The sequence below is a fragment of the Canis aureus genome, chromosome 27 (assembly GCF_053574225.1).
Source record: "Canis aureus isolate CA01 chromosome 27, VMU_Caureus_v.1.0, whole genome shotgun sequence".
Taxonomy (NCBI): domain Eukaryota; kingdom Metazoa; phylum Chordata; class Mammalia; order Carnivora; family Canidae; genus Canis; species Canis aureus.
Window position 1 is genome coordinate 12,963,626 of NC_135637.1, and position 18,804 is coordinate 12,982,429.

Sequence of the window (18,804 nt, forward strand, 5' to 3'; positions counted from 1 at the left end):
GGAAGCTCTGGGAGAGAATCCATTCCCTTACCTTTTCCACCTTTGAGAGGTGCCTGCATTCTTTGGTTGGTGGCCTCTTTCTTCATTTACAAAGCCAGTGCTATAGTATCTTCCAGTATCTTGGACTCTGACCCTCTGACTTCATTTTCACAATTATGATTACATTAGATATATCCAGACAATCCAGGATAGTTCCCCATCTCAAGATCCTTCATTTAATAAAATCTTCAAAGTCCCTTTTCTGTGTAGGGTAACATATTTACAGGTCCCAGGGATTAGAACATGGACATCTTTGGGAAGCCATTATTCTGCCCATCACATATATATTATGAATATCTCTTTCAGACTGTGGCTTGCTTTTTAGAGTGACAGCAGTTTTTTATTTTTTTAAATTATATTTTTGTTTATTTATTTATTTAAGAAATCTCCACCCGCAGTGTGGGGCTTGAGCTCACAACCTGGAGGTTAAGAGTTTCATGCTTCACTGACTGAACCAGCCAGGCACCCCAGAAGTTTTTTATTTTGATCAAGTCTAAGTCATTCTTTTTTGGGGGGGAGGGGAAAAAGGAGAGAGGGAGAGAGGGGAGGGACACCGGAAGAGAGAGAATCCCAAGCAGGCTCCGTGTGCAGCATGGAGCCAGACATACGGCTTGATCTCAATCCTGAGATCATGATGTGAGCTGAAAACAAGAGTTGGATGCTTAACTGACTGAGCCATCCAGACACCCCTCACCCATTTTTTAAAAATTTTAAAATTTTTATTTTTTTTTAAAGATTTTATTTATTCATGAGAAACACGAGAGGAGAGAGAGAGAGAGGCAGAGACACAGGCAGAGGGAGAAGCAGGCTCCATGCAGGGAGCCTGACATGGGACTTGATCCCGGGTCCTCAGGATCATGCCCCAGGCTGAAAGCAGCACTAAACTGCTGAGCCACCCGGGCTGCTCTCATTTTTTTTTTTTTAAACGGTTGGTGGTTTTGTTCCTAAGAGATTTTTCTGTACTCATGTACATAATTTTTCTCATGTTTTCTTATTAAAGGTTATAGTTCTAGCTTTTAAAAAAAAAAAAAAAGATTTTATTTATTTATTTATTTATGAGAGACACAGAAAGAGAGAGAGAGAGAGAGGCAGAGACACAGGGAGAGGGAGAAGCAAGCTCCATGAAGGGAGCCTGACGTGAAATTCAATCCCAGGTCTCCAGGTTTCACGCCCTGGGCTGAAGGCGGAGCTAAACCGCTGAGCCACCTGGGCTGCCCCAGCTTTTCTTTATAAGATTTATTTATTTATTTTAGAGGGAGCATGAGGAAGGGGGTAGGGGGAAGGAGTCAGATGCTTAAGTAGGGGGAGGGGCAAAGGGAGAAGGAGAGAAGCCGACTCCCTGCTGAGCATAGAGCTTGCCTTGGGGTTTGATCCCATGATCCTGAAATTATGACCTGAACCGAGATCAAGAGTTGGATGCTTAACCAACTGAGCCACCTGGGGTTCCCCCCACCCTTTAATTAGGCTCCATGCGTAGCACGTGCCCAGTGCAGGGCTTAAACTCAAAATCATGAAATCAAGAACTGAGCTGAGATCAAGAGTCAGATGCTTAATCAGTTGAGCCTTCCAGGTACTTCTATAGTTTTATTTAGCTTTTACCTTTTGGACTATGATTCATTTGAGGTGTGTGGTGTGGGTGTGTGTAGAATAAAGGTCAAGGGTTTTTTTTCCTTATGGTTGTCAAGTTTCCACATTATTTGTTGAAAAGAATAACCTTATATCATTGAATTACCTTACAATTTTGTCAAACTGAATTATCTTGCTGTTTTGTCAAAAATCAATTGACCAGGGGCACCTGAGTGGCTCAGTCACTTAAACATCTGACTTGATTTTGGCTCAAGGTCACAATCTCAGGGTCGTGGGATGGAGCCCTGTGTCAGGCTCTGGGTTTAGCACAGAGTCTGCTTGAGATTCTCTTTCTCCCTCTCCTTTGGCCCCCTCCTCCTTCAAATAAATAAATAAGTAAATATCTTAAAAGAAATCAGTTGACCATATATGTTAGTCTGTTCTAGTCTATTTTGATTGTCTATCCTTGCAGCAATATCATGTGGATTACTATAGGTTTATATTAAGTTTTGACCTCAGATATCAGATAGTATAAGAAGTCCTTCAATTTTATTCTTTTTTAAAAATATTTTATTTATTTGATCAAGAGCAAGCGAGAGAGAGAGAGAGAGAGAGAGCACAAGGGAAGGGGTAGACAGAGAGGAAGAAGCAGACTTTCCACCGAGCAGGGAGTCTGATGTAGGATAGGATTCAATCCCAGGATGTTGGGATCATGACCTGAACGAAAGGCTCAACTGACTGAACCACCCAGGTGCCCCAAATTTATTCTTTTTTCAAAATTGTTATGATTATTCTGAATCTTTTGTACTTCTCTATGTTTTATTTATCTTTTAAAGATTTTATTTATTTATTTGACAAAGGGTGCACACAGCAGGGGGAATGGCAGAGGGAAAGGGAGAAGCAGGCTCCCCACTGAGCAGGGAGTCCGATGTGGGGCTTGATCCTAGGATCCCTGGATCATGACCTGAGCCAAAGGCAGATATTTAATCGACTGAGCCACCCAGGCACCCTACTTTTCTTTTCTCTTTTCTTTTCTTTTCTTTTCTTTTCTTTTCTTTTCTTTTCTTTTCTTTTCTCTTTTCTTTTCTTTTCTTTTCTTTTCTTTTCTTTTCTTTTCTTTTTCTTTTCTCCTTTCCTTTCCTTTCCTTTCCTTTCCTTTCCTTTCCTTTCCTTTCCTTTCCTTTCCTTTCCTTTCCTTTCTTTCCCTTCCTTCCCTCCCTTCCTTCCTTCCTTCCTTCCTTCCTTCCTTCCTTCCTTCCTTCCTTCCTTCCGATTTTATTTATTTATTTATTTATGAGACCCACAGAGAGAGGCAGAGGCAGAGGGAGAAGAGGGCTCCATGCAGGGAGCCCAATGTGGGACTCAATCCCCGGACTCCCAAGATCACTCCCTGAGCCAAATGCAGATGCTCAACCACTGAGCCACCCAGGCATCCCCTTACTTTTCTATAAATTTTAAAATTCACTTCTCTAAAACGGAAAAGTCTCCTGGGATTTGATTTGGATTGTGTTTAATTAATCTGTTGATGAATATGGAGAGAGTTGACGTCTTAACAATATTAAGTCTTCCAATCAGTAAACATGATAGATCTTTTTATTTAGGTCTTTAATTTTTCTCAGAAGTGTTTGTATTTCTTAGTGTATAGGCTTTATATATTTTTTTTTAGGTTTATTCCTAGATTTTATATTTTTGGATGCTGTTGGAAATTATATTTTTAATAATTTCATTTTCCAGTTTGTTGTGCTTGCAGAAGTACAAATGACTTTTGATCCCTTATATCTTGCTAAATTCACTTATTTATAGTAGATTTCTGTAGATTTGTTAAGATTTTCTACATATAAAATCATGTTTTCTGTGAATAATAACAGTTTTACTTTGCTCTTTCCAGTACATTTGCCTTTTTTTTTCCTTTTCCTTGCCTTATTGTACTGGCTAGGCCCACTAGCTGAATATAAGTGATTAGAGCTGGGGGATCCTTGGGTGGCTTAGCGGTTTGCCGCCTGCCTTTGTCCCAGGGCGTGATGCTGGAGTTCCTGGATCGAGTCCCACATCTGGCTCCTTGGGTGGAGGCTGCTTCTCCCTCTGCCTGTGTCTCTGCCTCTCTCTCTCTCTCTCTCTCTCTCTTTGTGTCTCTCATGAATAAATAAATAAAATCTTAAAAAAAAAATAATTAGAGCAGACATCCTTGCCTTATTTCTGATCTTAGAAAAAAATGTTCAGTCTTTTCCCATTAAGCATATTAACGGTGTTGTTAGATGCCCTATTTTGGATTGAGGAAGTTTCCTTCTATTCCTAGTTTACTGAAAGGGAATGTGTTAAATTTTGTCCAATGCTTTTTTTGCATCTGTTGGGCTGATGATATATTTTTCTTCTTTCTTTTGTTAATGTGATGAATTCATTGATTTTTGAATGTTATACCAATTTTACATTCCTGGGACAGACTCTGCTCAGTCATGATATATTTATCTTCTTGCTTGATTTGATTTGCTAGTATTTTGTTAATGATTTCAAACAAGAGAGATGTTGGTCTATAATCTTTTTTTATAATGTGTTTGCTTGTTTTCAGAGTATTAGGGCAATGCTAACCTTAGACAGTTGGGAAATGTATCCTGGTTTATTTGCTGAAACAGTTTTGCAATTGCTGAAACAGTTTGGAGTCTTCATTGAAAGTTTTAAATGATTTAATCCATTTTTTTAAAGATTTATTTATTTATTTATTTATTCATGAGAGGCACAGAGAGAGAGGCAGAGACATAGGCAGAGGGAGAAGCAGGCTCCCTGCAGGGAGCCCGATGTGGGACTTGATCCCTGGACCCCAGGATCACACCCTGAGCCAAAGTCAGATGCTTAACCACTGAACCACCTAGGCATCCCTGATTTAATCAATTTTAAAATAGGTATATAGATTAGTTGAATTTTTTATTTCTTTAGCCGTTTTTCAAGAAATTTGACTACTTGTTGAATTTATTGGCATAAAATTATGGTAATCTGTTATTAATTTTTGAAATATCTTTAGAATCTGTAGAGACAGATGTGAATAGTAGTTATGCCTTGAAGTGGGCTTGCTGCACCTGCTGTTAGTCATTTAGTGTAGGGGGTAGGTGGCTGAGTCAGTCTGCTCAGAAGTTGAGCTGAGTTTGAGCTTTCTTGTTGCTATGGTTCTGTTCAGTGCACCACTGGCATCCCTCTCTTGTTGCCTTGTGCCTAGTGTGGGGGCTGGGAGTACCAGCGGGTATTATTTATTTATTTAATTTTCATGTTCCTTTTCCACTGTTAGCTTTGGCTGCACCTGTGTGCCTATGCATGCACCTGTGCACCTGTGCCTCAGAGGGGCTCTCGAGTCACAATCTTTCTCCTCCCCTAGCAGTAGATTATGCTTGCCTGCCTGGCAGAGGATGACAACAGCTAAGGATGGGAAGGTACATGTTTTCTGAGCCAGCCCCAGTCTTCTTGTGCAGGGGTCCTGTTGAGCATGTGGCAGAAGTCTGTGTGGAAGAATCTGTGAGGGGTGCAGATTCCCCTTGTTTCTGTGATTCCTACAGAGTCTGCCAACCCCTCATGGTAGCCCACACTTAGCCTTTAGCAGTTTCCTGAAAATTTAGCTGAATTCTTTTTACTCGTGTGGCATGCTATAGTGCTTACTCCCAGGCTCTGTCATAGATGAGCCATTTTTCACATCTTGCCTCTTCCTGGAAGGGCCTTTCTTTAGATTGCAGGGTACTTCAATTGCCTCGAGACCTCTGATCTGTAGGGTTCAGGAAAAGTGAGATTTTGTAGTTTAGCTTTTCCTTGCTGTTACAGTGGGAGTAACACTCCAGCTTTCTACATTCTAAACAGAAACAAGTCCTAGCAGTTTGACTAGGGTGTAGGTATTTGTTTTTCCTGCTAGGGGTTTGTTGAGTTCCTTGGATCTGTTAGTTTATGGTGTTTATCAATTCAGAAAATTTTTCAGACATTTCTTTAAATATTTTTCTGCTTGTCCTCTCTGCCTTTTTTCTAAGACTCCAATTACATGTGTGTTAGATCATACAGAGTACTGAAGTTCTGATCTTTTTTTTTTTTTTAAGATTTTATTTTTAAGTAATGTGCATCTAATGTGGGGCTCAAACTCAAGACCCTGAGATCAAGAGTCTCATGTTCTACCAACTGAGCCAGCCAGGCACTCCCATGATTTTTTTTTTCCCATCTTTTTTTCTATCTGCTTCACTTTGGCCAAGTTCTATTGCTAGGTTTTCTTCTGCACTAATTTGTGAATTTCATCATTTCACATTTATATCATGTTTCCCTTCTCATTTTGTTCATGTTTCCCTTTAAGTACCTCAACATATTTAATAACATATTTAAATCCTTGTATGCTGATTGTAACAGCTCTGCCATTTCTGAGTCTGCTTATTGACTGATTTCTTTCCTTCCTGGTTATAGATCATATTTCCTGGTTATGGATTACATTTTCCTGCTTCTTTGAATATCTTAAATTTTGATTGGATGCTGGATGCTGTAATATTATCTTGGTAAATGTTGGGGTTTTGTTGTCATTTTAAAGTATTAAAGATTGTTTTGGTGAGTGGTAAGTTACATGCAGATTGACTTCGTTGTCTTGAAATTTGCTGCTCAGTTCTGCCAGGGCAAGTCTAGATTAGGCTTGATCCTAGGGCTACCTCAGCCCTGCTATCTAGAGGAAAATTTCTGGTCTCCTATTGATGCCCCAATGATCAATAAGGTCTCTTTACTTTGGCTAGTTGGACCTCACATATCTCCTAGACTTTTGTAACATTGGAATTACTCTCAGCTTAGAGATCCCTGGTGGTGGTTCTAATAGCTGGTTGCTTTATTGGCCTCATGGAATCTTATTCTATTATGTGCAACTTACTATATTTATTCAAAGATCAAAGGGTTCCTTATGCAGATTTTTGGGTACCTTCCCTACAGCTGGTATTCTCCATAAATTTCATCCACGCTGCTGAACTCCTGTGAGCCCTATGTACACTGCTTAGATTCTCTTTCTCTGCATTGCTCTTGAATCTTTGTCAAAGATCAATCGAATGTATATGTGTGGGTTTAATTTGGATTTTCTGTTCTGTTCCAGTGATCTTCGTGTCTGTCTTTATATCCATACCGTACTGGTTTGATTACTGTGGCTTTATTATAACTATTGAGATAAGGTAGTGTTAGCTCTCCAACTTAGTTCTTATTCATAGTTGTTTCTAATTTCTTTGCATTTCCATATGACCTTTATTTTATTTTTTTAAGGATTGTATTTATTTTTTTTTTTTTTTGAGAGAGAGCAGAGTGAGAGAGAGAGAGTGAGCACAAACTGGGATAAGGGGTAGAGGGAGATCGAGAAGCAGGCTCTCCACTGAGCAGGGAGCCCAATGTGGGGCTCGATCCCAGGACCCTGGGGTCATGACCTGAGCCAAAGGCAGATGCTTAACTGACTGAGCCACCCAGGTGCCCCTCCATATAAACTTTAGAATCAGCTGTTAATTTCTACAAAAAACCCTGCTGGGATTTTGACTGGGGTTGTTTTAGAGGTATGGTTCAATATGGGAACACAGATATCTGAACAACACTGAGCATTTTAGCCCACGAACAAGCTGTATTGCTCCATTTATTTTTGCCTTTAGTTTTTCTCAGCAATACTTGTGTGGTTTTCAGTGTATAGATCTTTCTCATCTTTATTAGATTTATTCTTACTATGTTTTATGCTGTTATAAATGGCATTTTCTTTTTTCAGGTTTTTTTTTAAAAATATTTATTCATGAGAAACAGAGAGAGAAAGGCAGAGACATAGGCAGAGGGAGAAGCAGGCTCCCTGCAGGGAGCCTGATGTGGATTCGATCCCAGGACCCCAGGATCATGTCCTGAGCCGAAGGCAGACGCTCATCCACTGAGCCACCCAGGCGTCCCTCTTTTTTCAGGTTTAATTAATTCACCTTATTCTTGTATAAAAACACTATGTGGTGGTCATAGTTGGAGCCTGGGTCCTCCACATGGAGACTCTGATGTAGGTCTTTACAAGGTGATCAGTAAATTCCTGACACGGAGACTTGGTGAACAGTCTCTTTCCAGAGTGTCAGAGTGAGGCTGCTGTAAGTCTTGGAGATGGCACTGAAGGTCGCTCTGGCAAAGTTGGCCCAGGTGACAATGAAGCTCCTAGCTGAGGTGTGGCAGCTGTCAACAACTGCCATCAACAGCTTCATGGGCACAGGGCTAAGACAGTAGTGTGGGTCTGGGTGTGAGGAGGAAGCAAACTAGTGCAGAGTCACAGCATCCTGTCACCTTGCAAGGAATCTGTGGGGTATGCCAGCATTGTTCCCCTAGGGATCTCACTGCACAGGACAGTTGAGAGCTTGGCCAGGATGATGGTCTCATGGATGGCAGTGGTTGCATCCTGAGCACTTAACACCCAGACCAACATGACTGTTATAGTCCTTGATGGCAGCAGGTACCTTGAACCTGATCCACTGGCCAGCACTGTTCTGCTTTTATACACATGTAAGGGATATCTGTGTCTCCAAGAAAAAGTCCATGATCTCAGATGCCTTGATGGGCAGGAAGAAGAGCTAAATCTCTTCCAAGGACTTGATCCTCTTGTCCTTGACCTGGGCAAACACTGATATGCTGGTTGTAAGAGGGAAAAAAGGTTTTTGAAAGTTTGTGTTTTCTGGAGGGTTTTTTTTTTTTTTTTTCATTGTTAACTGCTAGTGTCTACCCTCTTTCAGCATTCTTTTTCAGCATTCTTTCTCAAGTTTTAGGTTATTGGTGTTGTTTTCAGTAAATTGTCCCCTTTGGTCTGACTCTGACAGGTATTGGAGGCACAGAGAAGGCATCAGAAGGAGAAATCTGGCATCATACCTACCTCGCCAACACCCTACACTTATAACAAGGTAGGGGAAGAGACACTTACCTTCAGCCTTCAGGTGTAGCCCCTATTCTCCTGTGAGGTGTTTGTGGTCCTTTGGGAATGTGACTAATTCCATTCTTATCTTTTAATATTCCTACCCAAAAGGCTGGCAGCAGCCACACATGCAGAAGAGTACTTGGAATTCAGGTTTTTTTGTCTGATGAAATATGAAATAAGGTTCATAACAATTGAGGTTTTGCAGCAGGAACCAAGAGCAATGGTCACTTGTAGGTTATTTATTTGGATAGTTTATAGTCCACTGACCACATTTAAAAGATGTGGTTGTCTTGCTTTTTTCAGGTAGAGGCCATTTCTCAGAACATTCCATGGCCATTTATGGTATCAGTCTTTCTTCCCATAAAATACCCAACTTAGAATAGTGTCTGCAACATACAGCAGGTGTTCCTGGTCTTACAGTTCTCAGTCTGTGGCCTTCACATCAAATATCTCTATTCTAAAACAAAGAGGATTAGGACCTCTTAAAGCAGGCCCTGGAGTCGCTGAGTAGATCAGAAAAATAATGATGCTGCTTGGGGACTCAGGGCTGAATATAGATGACAGAGGGACCCGAGGGTGGTAAAAAGGCAATAGGCCAGCTCTTCTTGGGTCCCACATATTTCTAAGCATGTGCACACATGCACACACATAAACACAGGCTCCTCTGCCACTCAGGACCCTGTTCTTTGCACTGTCACTGGCACAGTGTGACCAGAACCCTAAACATCTACTTTCACTGCCATTATTACCCTACAAACTCAAAACCATGGTCAGCTCTCTTATGTAGTGAAGGTTTGAGGACTATGCTGATTACGGCATCAGAGTCAGAAACTGCTTCCTGCTTCTTAATGTACACAGGAAAGGAGTGGTAGAAGCACTTAAATGACATTAATTTACTCACTAAAATTTTCTCAGCATGAATGCAATGGATTCTTGTGTGATATATTATTTTCCACAAGTATATTTTGTGTTCTTTTCCTATTCCATTTTGTGAACCTAGTGGTGCTCATGCATTAGCATGGCATTCATAAAAATTACACATTGCAGATGAGTAGCATGTTGAAATAAACAGCTCCTTTATTTTTGAGTATATATATATGTGTGTGTATATATATATGTATATATATATATATATATTAGAGATAATCCTCTTTATATTGGCAGCTAAATGAACACTGCTACATTTGCAAATAATTTTTAACAAAAATACATAACAGGATGTAATTAAGTTTTTAGAAGTTAAATACATCAATCTTCATAAAAACAAAAAGTAGTATCAGTTTTCTCGTCTGGAAAGTGAGGGATTTGAACTGTTTTTAAGATTCCTTTTACTTCTGTAATTTTTTTTTTAACGTTTCATTTATTTGATAGAGAGTATGAGCATGGTGAGGAGCAGAGGGAGAAGGAGAAGCAGACTCCCCCCTGAGCAGGGATCCCAACTCAGGGCTCTGTCCCAGGATCTCCAGATTATGACCTGAGCTGAAGGCAGATGCTTAACTGACTGAGCCACTCAGGCGCCTCACCTTTATAATTTTAAATTGTGGTCTGTAGCATAGGTCATGTCATCTACAAATACTGATTAGTATGATGCCAAAACATAGGTGGGAGTAGCTGAGACATCCCATTTTCTAGGCTTCTCTCATCAGGACACTGTGTGGTATGAAAATAGCATGTGGCTGCAATAACAGGCTCCTTTGGCTTCCTTTCTCAAGCAGACAGACACTGCTTTTGTCCGGTGACTCAAGATAGGCTTGAATTGAAACCTCTGAAGACCCAGTATCGAGGCAGGTGGAGCTGCATTTAACTAAATTACGAGTCTACGAGTCTGTTCTAATAATCATGCTGGGACTGTAGCCCATGAAGGCACCTTAATACCCACAGACAAAATAGTTGGTGGCAGTTTCCTTTCTTTCAGAGTATCTTCTCTAGGAATGGTGTATGGTCCTGCAGATGGGTACAGTGAGTCATCTGTGGCCAGAGGAGTGCTTTTAGACCTCCTATTCTTCCCTCTAGTGCCTCTTCCTGATCTGTGTCAAACTGCTTTGGGCCTTTATAAAATGACTTGTGCTGTTTTATGGGGTCAGCCTGCCTGTGTCTTAGCTGCTTTGTGCTTGCAGCCTCAACCTTGCTCAGGTTGACAGCGTACATGTTTCCCAACCAGTTGACTTATCTCTGTTATTTCTCTGGCTGGAGGTGAAGTATCTTACACCTGTACCCAGGTCAACTACTAGCTTGGGCCTGAGCAGTGAGAATAAAAGTGACTGTTTATTTCACATTAGACTGGCCTTGTGTGCTGGTGTATATATATATATATATATATATATATAGTGTTGGTGGCATAGAAAACATATGATGGAGAGAAAGGTTAGTTCCCTTAAGACTTCCTGAAACTTTTCCAGTCTCTGTGAGGTGATTTTTGGAGATATCAGCCTGGGTATTTAAGGGGCTATTTCTGGGCTGGTCCTGCGGGCTTTATTTTGGGGCTGTGCCTCTGCCATAAGTGACAATTCTCATTTTCCTTTCAGAGCTGTGACTTGTGGTCCCTAGGGGTGATTATCTACGTGATGTTGTGCGGATACCCTCCTTTTTACTCCAAACACCACAGCCGGACTATTCCAAAGGATATGCGGAGAAAGATCATGACAGGCAGTTTTGAGTTCCCAGAAGAAGAGTGGAGCCAGATCTCAGAGATGGCCAAAGATGTTGTGAGGAAGTGAGTCTCCAGGCTGGGGAGTGGGGAGGCCAAGGAGGCTTTAAGGTGGTGAAGCACAAGGGAAAAGTTACTGGTGTTCCAGGCATGTTCCTTCCTATTGGAACATTGTAGAAATCTATACCTGGAGCCTGAGATGAGAGCTCTTCATGTCCACACCTACCTAAAATGGAGCTTTGCTCTCTCCTGTTGTATTCTTAGAATTTGTCCCCAGGGTTGTGAACTTGGGTCCCTCAGAGCATTAATTTAGGACCTGAAATGGAAGCCCCTTGCTGTGCCCTTCCTGCATATTAGCCAGTCATGTGGAATAGACATGGCATCAGGAACTGAACTCGGGCTAAGATGATAATGACGTTTTGGCTTTTCATTCCTTTGCTGCTGTGGGGGTAGGTGGCTGCTCTAGCCTCCCCACTGCTAAGATTGATTTAGAAGATTTTGTGCTAGTGAGTAGATGAGGCAGAGTTGACAGAGACCTTTGGTACCTGAAGCACTAAGCAAGAAGTCAGACCTAAATTTGACGTATATTTGTTTTTCCTGCCCACCTGTGTGGGAGGCTTAGCTGCCTGGGATTTGGGGCACTCTTCTGGTATTCCTACTGCTTGGTGTTCACCAAGTAATTTTTCCTCTTTTGGTTTGTTTCTTCATCTGTAATGTGATGAGGAGCATTAAAGAGGCAGTGCCTGGGAGCTTTCTCCTGACAGTACAGCCATTTCTCTATAGAGATTCCTCCTTTTCAATAGTGAGCTTGTTCTGTTGGTTAAGGAGATACACACACACACACACACACACGCACACACACACACATATTTTAAGATTTTATTTACTCATTCATGAGAGACACACAAAGAGAGGCAGAGACACAGGCAGAGGGAGAAGCAAGCTCCATGCAGGGAGCCCGATGCTGGACTCAGTCCTGGGACTCCAGGATCACATCCTGGGCTGAAGGCAGGCGCTAAACCGCTGAGCCACCCAGGGATCCCCAAAGATCTATATATATAAAGACAGACTAGTTTCTAAAATATAAAAGTAAAAGTTTTTAGGAGTGTGGAGGCAATGTTTAAAGCTTCATTTGTCTTCTCATGCTGTTTCCATATCATATTCTCAGCTATTTAACCAAAACATCAATATCCTCTAAGTGGTTCTTTGTCAATTCTATAGAATGTATTTCCTGTCCTTAGAGTGACATTATCTTCTTTCAGCTTTGGGATTCTTTTCTAAATAATTCTTTCTTTAGAATTTGAAGCTGTTTGTTCAGAATGATCCAGAAGGTTGCAGAGTATCTGAAAGAGCAAGTGTGCATGTTGTCCTGACTCTGACGTTTACAGTGGGAGGATACATAGTTGGAAGGAGGGACTAAAAAGCCCAGGGAACATGCTGAGATGAGCCAAGAATTACATCAAAACATGAGTATGAGTGGACAAGATGTGAAGAAGTAGGATCAAAAAGCAGATGGTATAGAGCAATACATTTGGCTTAGAAGGAAATGCCATCTCCCTTATCAGAGACTCTAGATTTTTGGCTTTGAATGTTTCTGGAATAAAAGGTTCATGTCCTGTCATATGGTGACATCTAATAGCTTTATCACAAGTAGCAACCTGGATTTTCATAACCACATGACCCCTCAACTAATTTTGTAGTCACTGTCAGCCAAAAGAGCACTTTGAATCCCTTTTGGAAATTGGAGCCCACTGTCCTAAAAAAAAAAAATGCATGTGGAGATTCAAGTGCCAAGAACAAGAAGTTGTATGTAGGCTTACCGAGCCTAGAACTCAGTCTGAAATATCACTGGATTAAGCCTTTTTCTACCATTTTTATTTCACTCTGCCTAGTGTAGAAAGGACTACTAAAGGACACAGTGCCCTCACCACTAGGGATTAGGGACTACATCTCCACCCCTACCTGCAGATGGAAAACCTTAGCTTAGAGGAGTTGGTGGAAAATCAGAAGTTGGAGCTGGTTAAAACCAGACCCAGAACTTCCTGGTCCTTTGGAAGCAACTATGAACAGCAGCCCTGTTGGCCTTTTTTTTTCCACAGGCTCTTGAAGGTCAAACCAGAGGAAAGACTCACCATCGAAGGAGTATTGGACCACCCGTGGCTCAACTCGACTGAGGCCTTGGATAATGTGTTACCCTCTGCTCAACTAATGATGGATAAGGTTTTGAGTGATGCTTATTTTGTTTACCAAAAAGACTGTTGAGAAGGAGTGCTGACAAGGCTCAGGGAGGGGTTAAAGGCAGAGTAATGCAGAGAACTCAGTCTTTCCCAGAGACATATCCCTACTTTCCTGAAAATCAGGGTCTGAAATTAAAGCTTCTTGGAGTAAAAGACCAGATCAAGGCCTGGTAAATATACACTAAGTGAAAACTCAAATTCTCCATATTTGTGCTATGAGGTTGGGGGGCACAGAGTACTAAGAGACAACCTCCTTCCCCAGCGGCTTAAATAAGACAATTGGAAAGACCAATTTATGTGAAACAAGGAAGGAACATTGCAGACATCTTAGCTTCGCATGCTACATTTTCTATGAACGCACTAGGAATTCAGAAAAAGAGAATATCTTTGAAGGGCTGTAATTAGGGAAAGGTTCCCAAAGAGAAGGCAAAACCCCTCATATTTATTAATTACTGCATGGCAGTTTTTAACCTCTTCACATGTTTAGGCATGAGCTGCCTTAAGGAATTTAAATAGACAAGTGCCCAAGTATAGTTTTTTGTTTTGTTTTTTAAGATTTTTTATTTATTCATGAGAGACACACAGAGAGAGGCAGAGACACAAGCAGAGGGAGAAGCAGGCTCCATGCCGGGAGCCCGATGTGGGACTCGATCCCAGGACTCCAGGATCACGACCTGAGCCAAAGGCAGACGCTTAACTGCTGAGCCACCCAGGCGTCCCAGTGCCCAAGTATAGTGAACAACAGGAGCAATCAACTATAGACTGAAGTGCGTCTGTGGGTACATTAATGGGAAGTCAGTAAAATATATGTGGTAGTGCCAGGTTTTAAAAGTACACAGAGGGGGTTAAGTCTTGGTAGGACATAACTGAGAGGCAGTTGTTAATTTTTGGGAAGAGATTGGCCACACGGAAGGTATTTATTTATTTATTTATTTTAAAGATTTTATTTATTTATTCATGAGAATACACAGAGAGGAGAGAGAGAAGCAGAGACACAGGCAGAGGGTGAAGCAGGCTCCATGCAGGGAGCCTGATGTGGGACTCGATCCCAAGTCTCCAGGATCACACCCTGGGCTGAAGGCAGCGCTAAACCGCTGAGCCACTGGGGCTGCCCGCCACACGGAAGGTATTTAGAGATGCATATTACATTATTTATATAATTCTATATAATTTTTTTGTTTTAATTTCAACAATAAAATTTGACAATTTTAAAAAGTAGTTCCCTGTTAAGCATGCAAGTAGATTTAGGTAGAGTCTGAATTCGTTTAAAGGAACTATAATAGCTGGCCCTGACTATACTGGATCTTCACATCACCCTTATCAGTGATGGCCCAACCGAAAAGAGGAGAATAGCTCAAGGTTATGAGCTCAGGCTTCATCTGCTAGGCAGGGCTTAGAATGGACACTATTCAACATCTGTATATGTGGCCATTTTTCTACACTTCAAAGTTAGCCAACCCACATCATGACCCCATCATTTCTTTAAAAATGGGAATATACTGTCACCTTGCAGTTACACCTTATAGGCCTAGGGCCCACTCTTTCTCATTAAGATCCTGCATATTCATATTTGGCTTCATTATACACTAATTCTACAGTAACTCCAGAAAGCAATCTTATTTCTGCAATTCCAAGGTCTTAAGGAAAGCCATTCTGTAACCCCCATGTGCTGATCTAAGAAATCCTTTAGGATTTTGGCTGACTTGTAGATGAGTTCCTGAGGACCTACTTATTTACCATATGAAGTGGTTGGGGTTCTGAGCCACCCGGGCTGTCCACCAAGGGGTAGGGGGGAAGGTGGGGGGGGGCAGTGAATAAATGCCACTGTGGAAGGCTTCTCAGGCAGCAGCTTGCCAGCCTTTTCCCTGATGTACATAAACGCCTCTCTTTAGACTTGCTCTTGCCAATGACGGTGAACGTGAGTCTTAGTATTTCTTACTTGCATTTCTATCCCTGTGCAGGGAAGAAGGTGCTAGCTGTTGTATGGCCCTTGGTTTGCCTGGTATTCCCTGGGCTTGCTGAGCCTTCGAAAAGATTGCTCTGGCTATTCAAAATTTGTATATTGCCAGTGTAAAAGTGCAATTGTCTTTTTAGTTCTTGGAGCTTCTCCTTCACAGTCTCTTAGATTTGCTATTTTGGTGCCCTGAAATGAGGTGAAAACTGATCATAGTGTTTCCATTCAGGCGGTGGTTGCGGGAATCCAGCAGGCTCACGCAGAACAGTTGGCCAACATGAGAATCCAGGATCTGAAAGTCAGCCTCAAACCCCTGCACTCTGTGAACAATCCTATTCTGAGAAAAAGGAAATTACTCGGGTAACTGAGCTTATTCTGTGGATTCTCCTTCATGGTCCGCATGGTTAAGCGCAGGGTTCTGAAAGAACAGCCAGTGGTTTGCCCTTTTGCTACTTAAGAGGGTAGAAAGGGTAAACCCCTTTAAATAGCATGAGAAGTTAGACACTCAATAGTTAATTATTTATCTGAAAAATGTGCTGCCCTATGTTTAGAGTTAACTGTGGAGAATTGGTTTTTGAGGTTTCACCTTGTTGTTCCTCTCTCCCAAACTTTTAAAGCACCAAGCCAAAGGACTGTGTTTATATCCATGACCGTGAGAATGGAGCTGAGGATTCCAATGTTGCCTTGGAAAAGCTTCGAGATGTGATTGCTCAGTGTATTCTCCCCCAGGCTGGTAAAGGTCACGCCATTTATGAATGTTCCGTATGTGTGGGTGGGGTGTGTGTGTGTGTGCGCGTGCACGTGTGCACATGACAGAAGGAGCAGTTTAATTTGAGGCTTTCTTTTTCATTTTTGTGTTATAAGAAAATAAGTACATTATATAAATTACTCTGTGCCCACTAAAATAAGAGAGGGCAGCGGGAGCTCAGAAAGGTGGTTAAATTGTGCCCCTCCTTTGGTTTTCTCTAAAACTGCTAGTTAAGGTTTAATTGCCTGTGTCTGGTGCAGCATGCAGTTTTATGTTTTCTTAATTTGTTAACGAAGGCACAGGATAGAAGATGAAGAATGGAAAATGTGGACAGGATCAGCGTGTGAAGAACAGGAAGCATTTCCAGAGCCTTTAGAGTACAAGGCTATCATTAATTTGTGAATATAAAGAGAGCACCTCCCAAGTTGTATCATGGCCAGAGTGTGACTTGTACACGTCTCCTTTTGAGTGAGAACTTTGTTTTAGTGTGGTCTCTCTCCACTTGGTGGAGTGTAATGGGCTCTTCTCAGCAGACGAATGAGATGCTTCAAGTAGGAAGCCAGAAGGCTGTCTACATTCCTTGGGTTTTTAGAGAATTCACATAGTGTACTTAGATAGCTTCCAAAGAAATGAGCTTAGGATAAAGAAGGTGGTCCACTCAGCCTTGTTCTGTCCTCTCCTGGTCTGTTAGGTTAACATCTGTTTTTAATCAGCAGCAGAGTCTGACTCTGTTTACTTCCCAGACTCTAGTGCTAAGACCCTAGGTACATCCGAGGATTTGTGTGAGGCTATCTGAGTAGAAGAGTGCAAAGCCCAGAAGTGGCCTACGTGTAGTGTAGGAACTAGTAGTAACAACAATGCTAAAGTTTGCACTTTTACTCATCACTTCTCAACAAGTTAGACATGTCCTTCCATCTCTGACCCTTAAAATCCCATGATGCCACAGGAAGACACAACTTCTTCATCTTTATCAATAGGAGAGAATGAAGATGAAAAGCTGAATGAAGTAATGCAGGAGGCTTGGAAGTATAACCGGGAATGCAAACTCCTAAGAGATACTCTGCAAAGCTTCAGCTGGAACGGTAGGAACCTTCTTTCTTTCTCCGTGGATGCAGAGAGTGATTATTTGTAGAACATGGAGGATATCTGGGGGCTGGCTGGGGTTGTTTTGAGGTGAAGTGAGGCTAGAGAGTGAGCGGAGTATTATGGGACGACGGGGGTTAGTCCTACATTAGCTGCACAGGTGTATCTAGATGTCTGGCTCTTTCACTTGTTGAGTTTCAGAGTTCAGATAAACTGTGTGCTGCAAATTCAATCCTGCAGATCCCCTGTCATACATCACATGATTCCGTTATTGGGTTCTTGTCAAGAATCTCCCTTCCAAACATTTGGAGACTGACTTTTTCTTTTTTGCATTTCAGGTCGTGGATTCACAGATAAAGTCGATAGACTAAAACTGGCAGAAATTGTGAAGCAGGTGATAGAAGAACAAACCATGTCCCATGAATCCCAATAATGACAGCTTCAGACTTTGTTTTTTTTAACAATTTGAAAAATTATTCTTTAATGTATAAAGTAATTTTTATGTAAATTAATAAATCATAATTTCATTTCCACATTACTTAAAGACACTGTATAGATTTAGATACAGGACTTACTCATAGTATAGTTCATTTGTTTTTAAGAAAAGCTCAGTTCTTAGAGATACACTATTACTCTAGGACTGTTTTCTCATATGTTTGTAAGATGACAGATGGTATTGTCAAACAAGATTGTTTTATTTGTAATAAAATGTACAAAAACCATTTGCCAGTGGTAGACAAAGGACTGACTATACTGACCTGTCTGTTAGTAAACAGTTGAACCAAGTACTGTGGAATCTGGTTTCACTTGCCCTGTGTATTTGCTTTCTGCACTATTGGTAGATTACCTCTGGTGCCAAAAAACTTCTGTGGATCCATACTGCAGACTGCCTGCTGAAATCCACAGGATACAAATTCCCATAATGGAAGAGACAGGGAGATGAGCCCTCATTTCTCTTGTTCCTAATTATTTTGGGCAAAGTGGTAGCATTTCTTTTTTGTCATATCTTTTAAAAGGTATTGGTGTGTTTCTTAAACCTAATGGGATTTTGAGTTTGTTCTTTTCATGCAGAACCAGAGCTTCATTCCATTCATCTGAGGTCCCGCTCAGTCCTCTCCCCTTCCCTGCAGCCCCACCAAGCTCTGTTGCTTCTTCTTCTTCTTCTTTTTTTTTTTTTTTCTTTTTCTCTGTTCTCCTGGCTCTATTTATTGGATGATTTTTCTGAGAAAGTTACATATCATGTAAACTGGACTTTTGGGTTAGCATCTAAGGTGGTCTAGTTTTTTTCTCTCAGAGCTTCCCTTGTACTGTCAAATGTTTTGGCTTGCATTTTACATTGACATCCTGGGCTACATTTATTTTGATCAGTACCCTTCATTTTCAGGAAGGGTGGTTTTGGCCCAGAGATTAGCTGTTTGAATGGAAAACAAGCCTGGATGCTTTTTAAAAGTTTTCTGTTGTGCACATGGGCTTCCATAAACCATTTTTATTTACTTATTTATTGTAGCAGTTTTTGGTGGGTACCTGCGTTGGTAAATAGAAGGGCTAGCAGGCAAATTTCCAATTTACAGAGCAGAGGAAGATGATCTGTTGACACAGTTCTTCACTTTCATCCTGTCACATTCTCTT

The 18,804-nt window shown here is 41.3% G+C and overlaps 1 protein-coding gene across 4 annotated transcripts in view; it reads left to right on the forward strand.

Moving 5' to 3' along the window:
- The window catches only part of MAPKAPK5 (MAPK activated protein kinase 5), a 39,058-nt gene extending 21,098 nt beyond the window's left edge, over positions 1–17,960 (forward strand). For 3 of the 4 annotated variants that reach the window (XM_077875671.1, XM_077875673.1, XM_077875674.1), the window contains 7 exons: positions 8,412–8,492; positions 11,032–11,219; positions 13,253–13,373; positions 15,574–15,704; positions 15,962–16,083; positions 17,070–17,174; positions 17,514–17,960. In XM_077875671.1, coding sequence (XP_077731797.1) covers positions 8,412–8,492; positions 11,032–11,219; positions 13,253–13,373; positions 15,574–15,704; positions 15,962–16,083; positions 17,070–17,174; positions 17,514–17,608 — 843 coding nt within the window. In that variant the 3' untranslated portion in view covers positions 17,609–17,960. The remainder of the gene's footprint in view (positions 1–8,411; positions 8,493–11,031; positions 11,220–13,252; positions 13,374–15,573; positions 15,705–15,961; positions 16,084–17,069; positions 17,175–17,513) is intronic. The other variant, XM_077875672.1, reaches the window with a different exon arrangement.
- Positions 17,961–18,804: the final 844 nt, after the last annotated feature.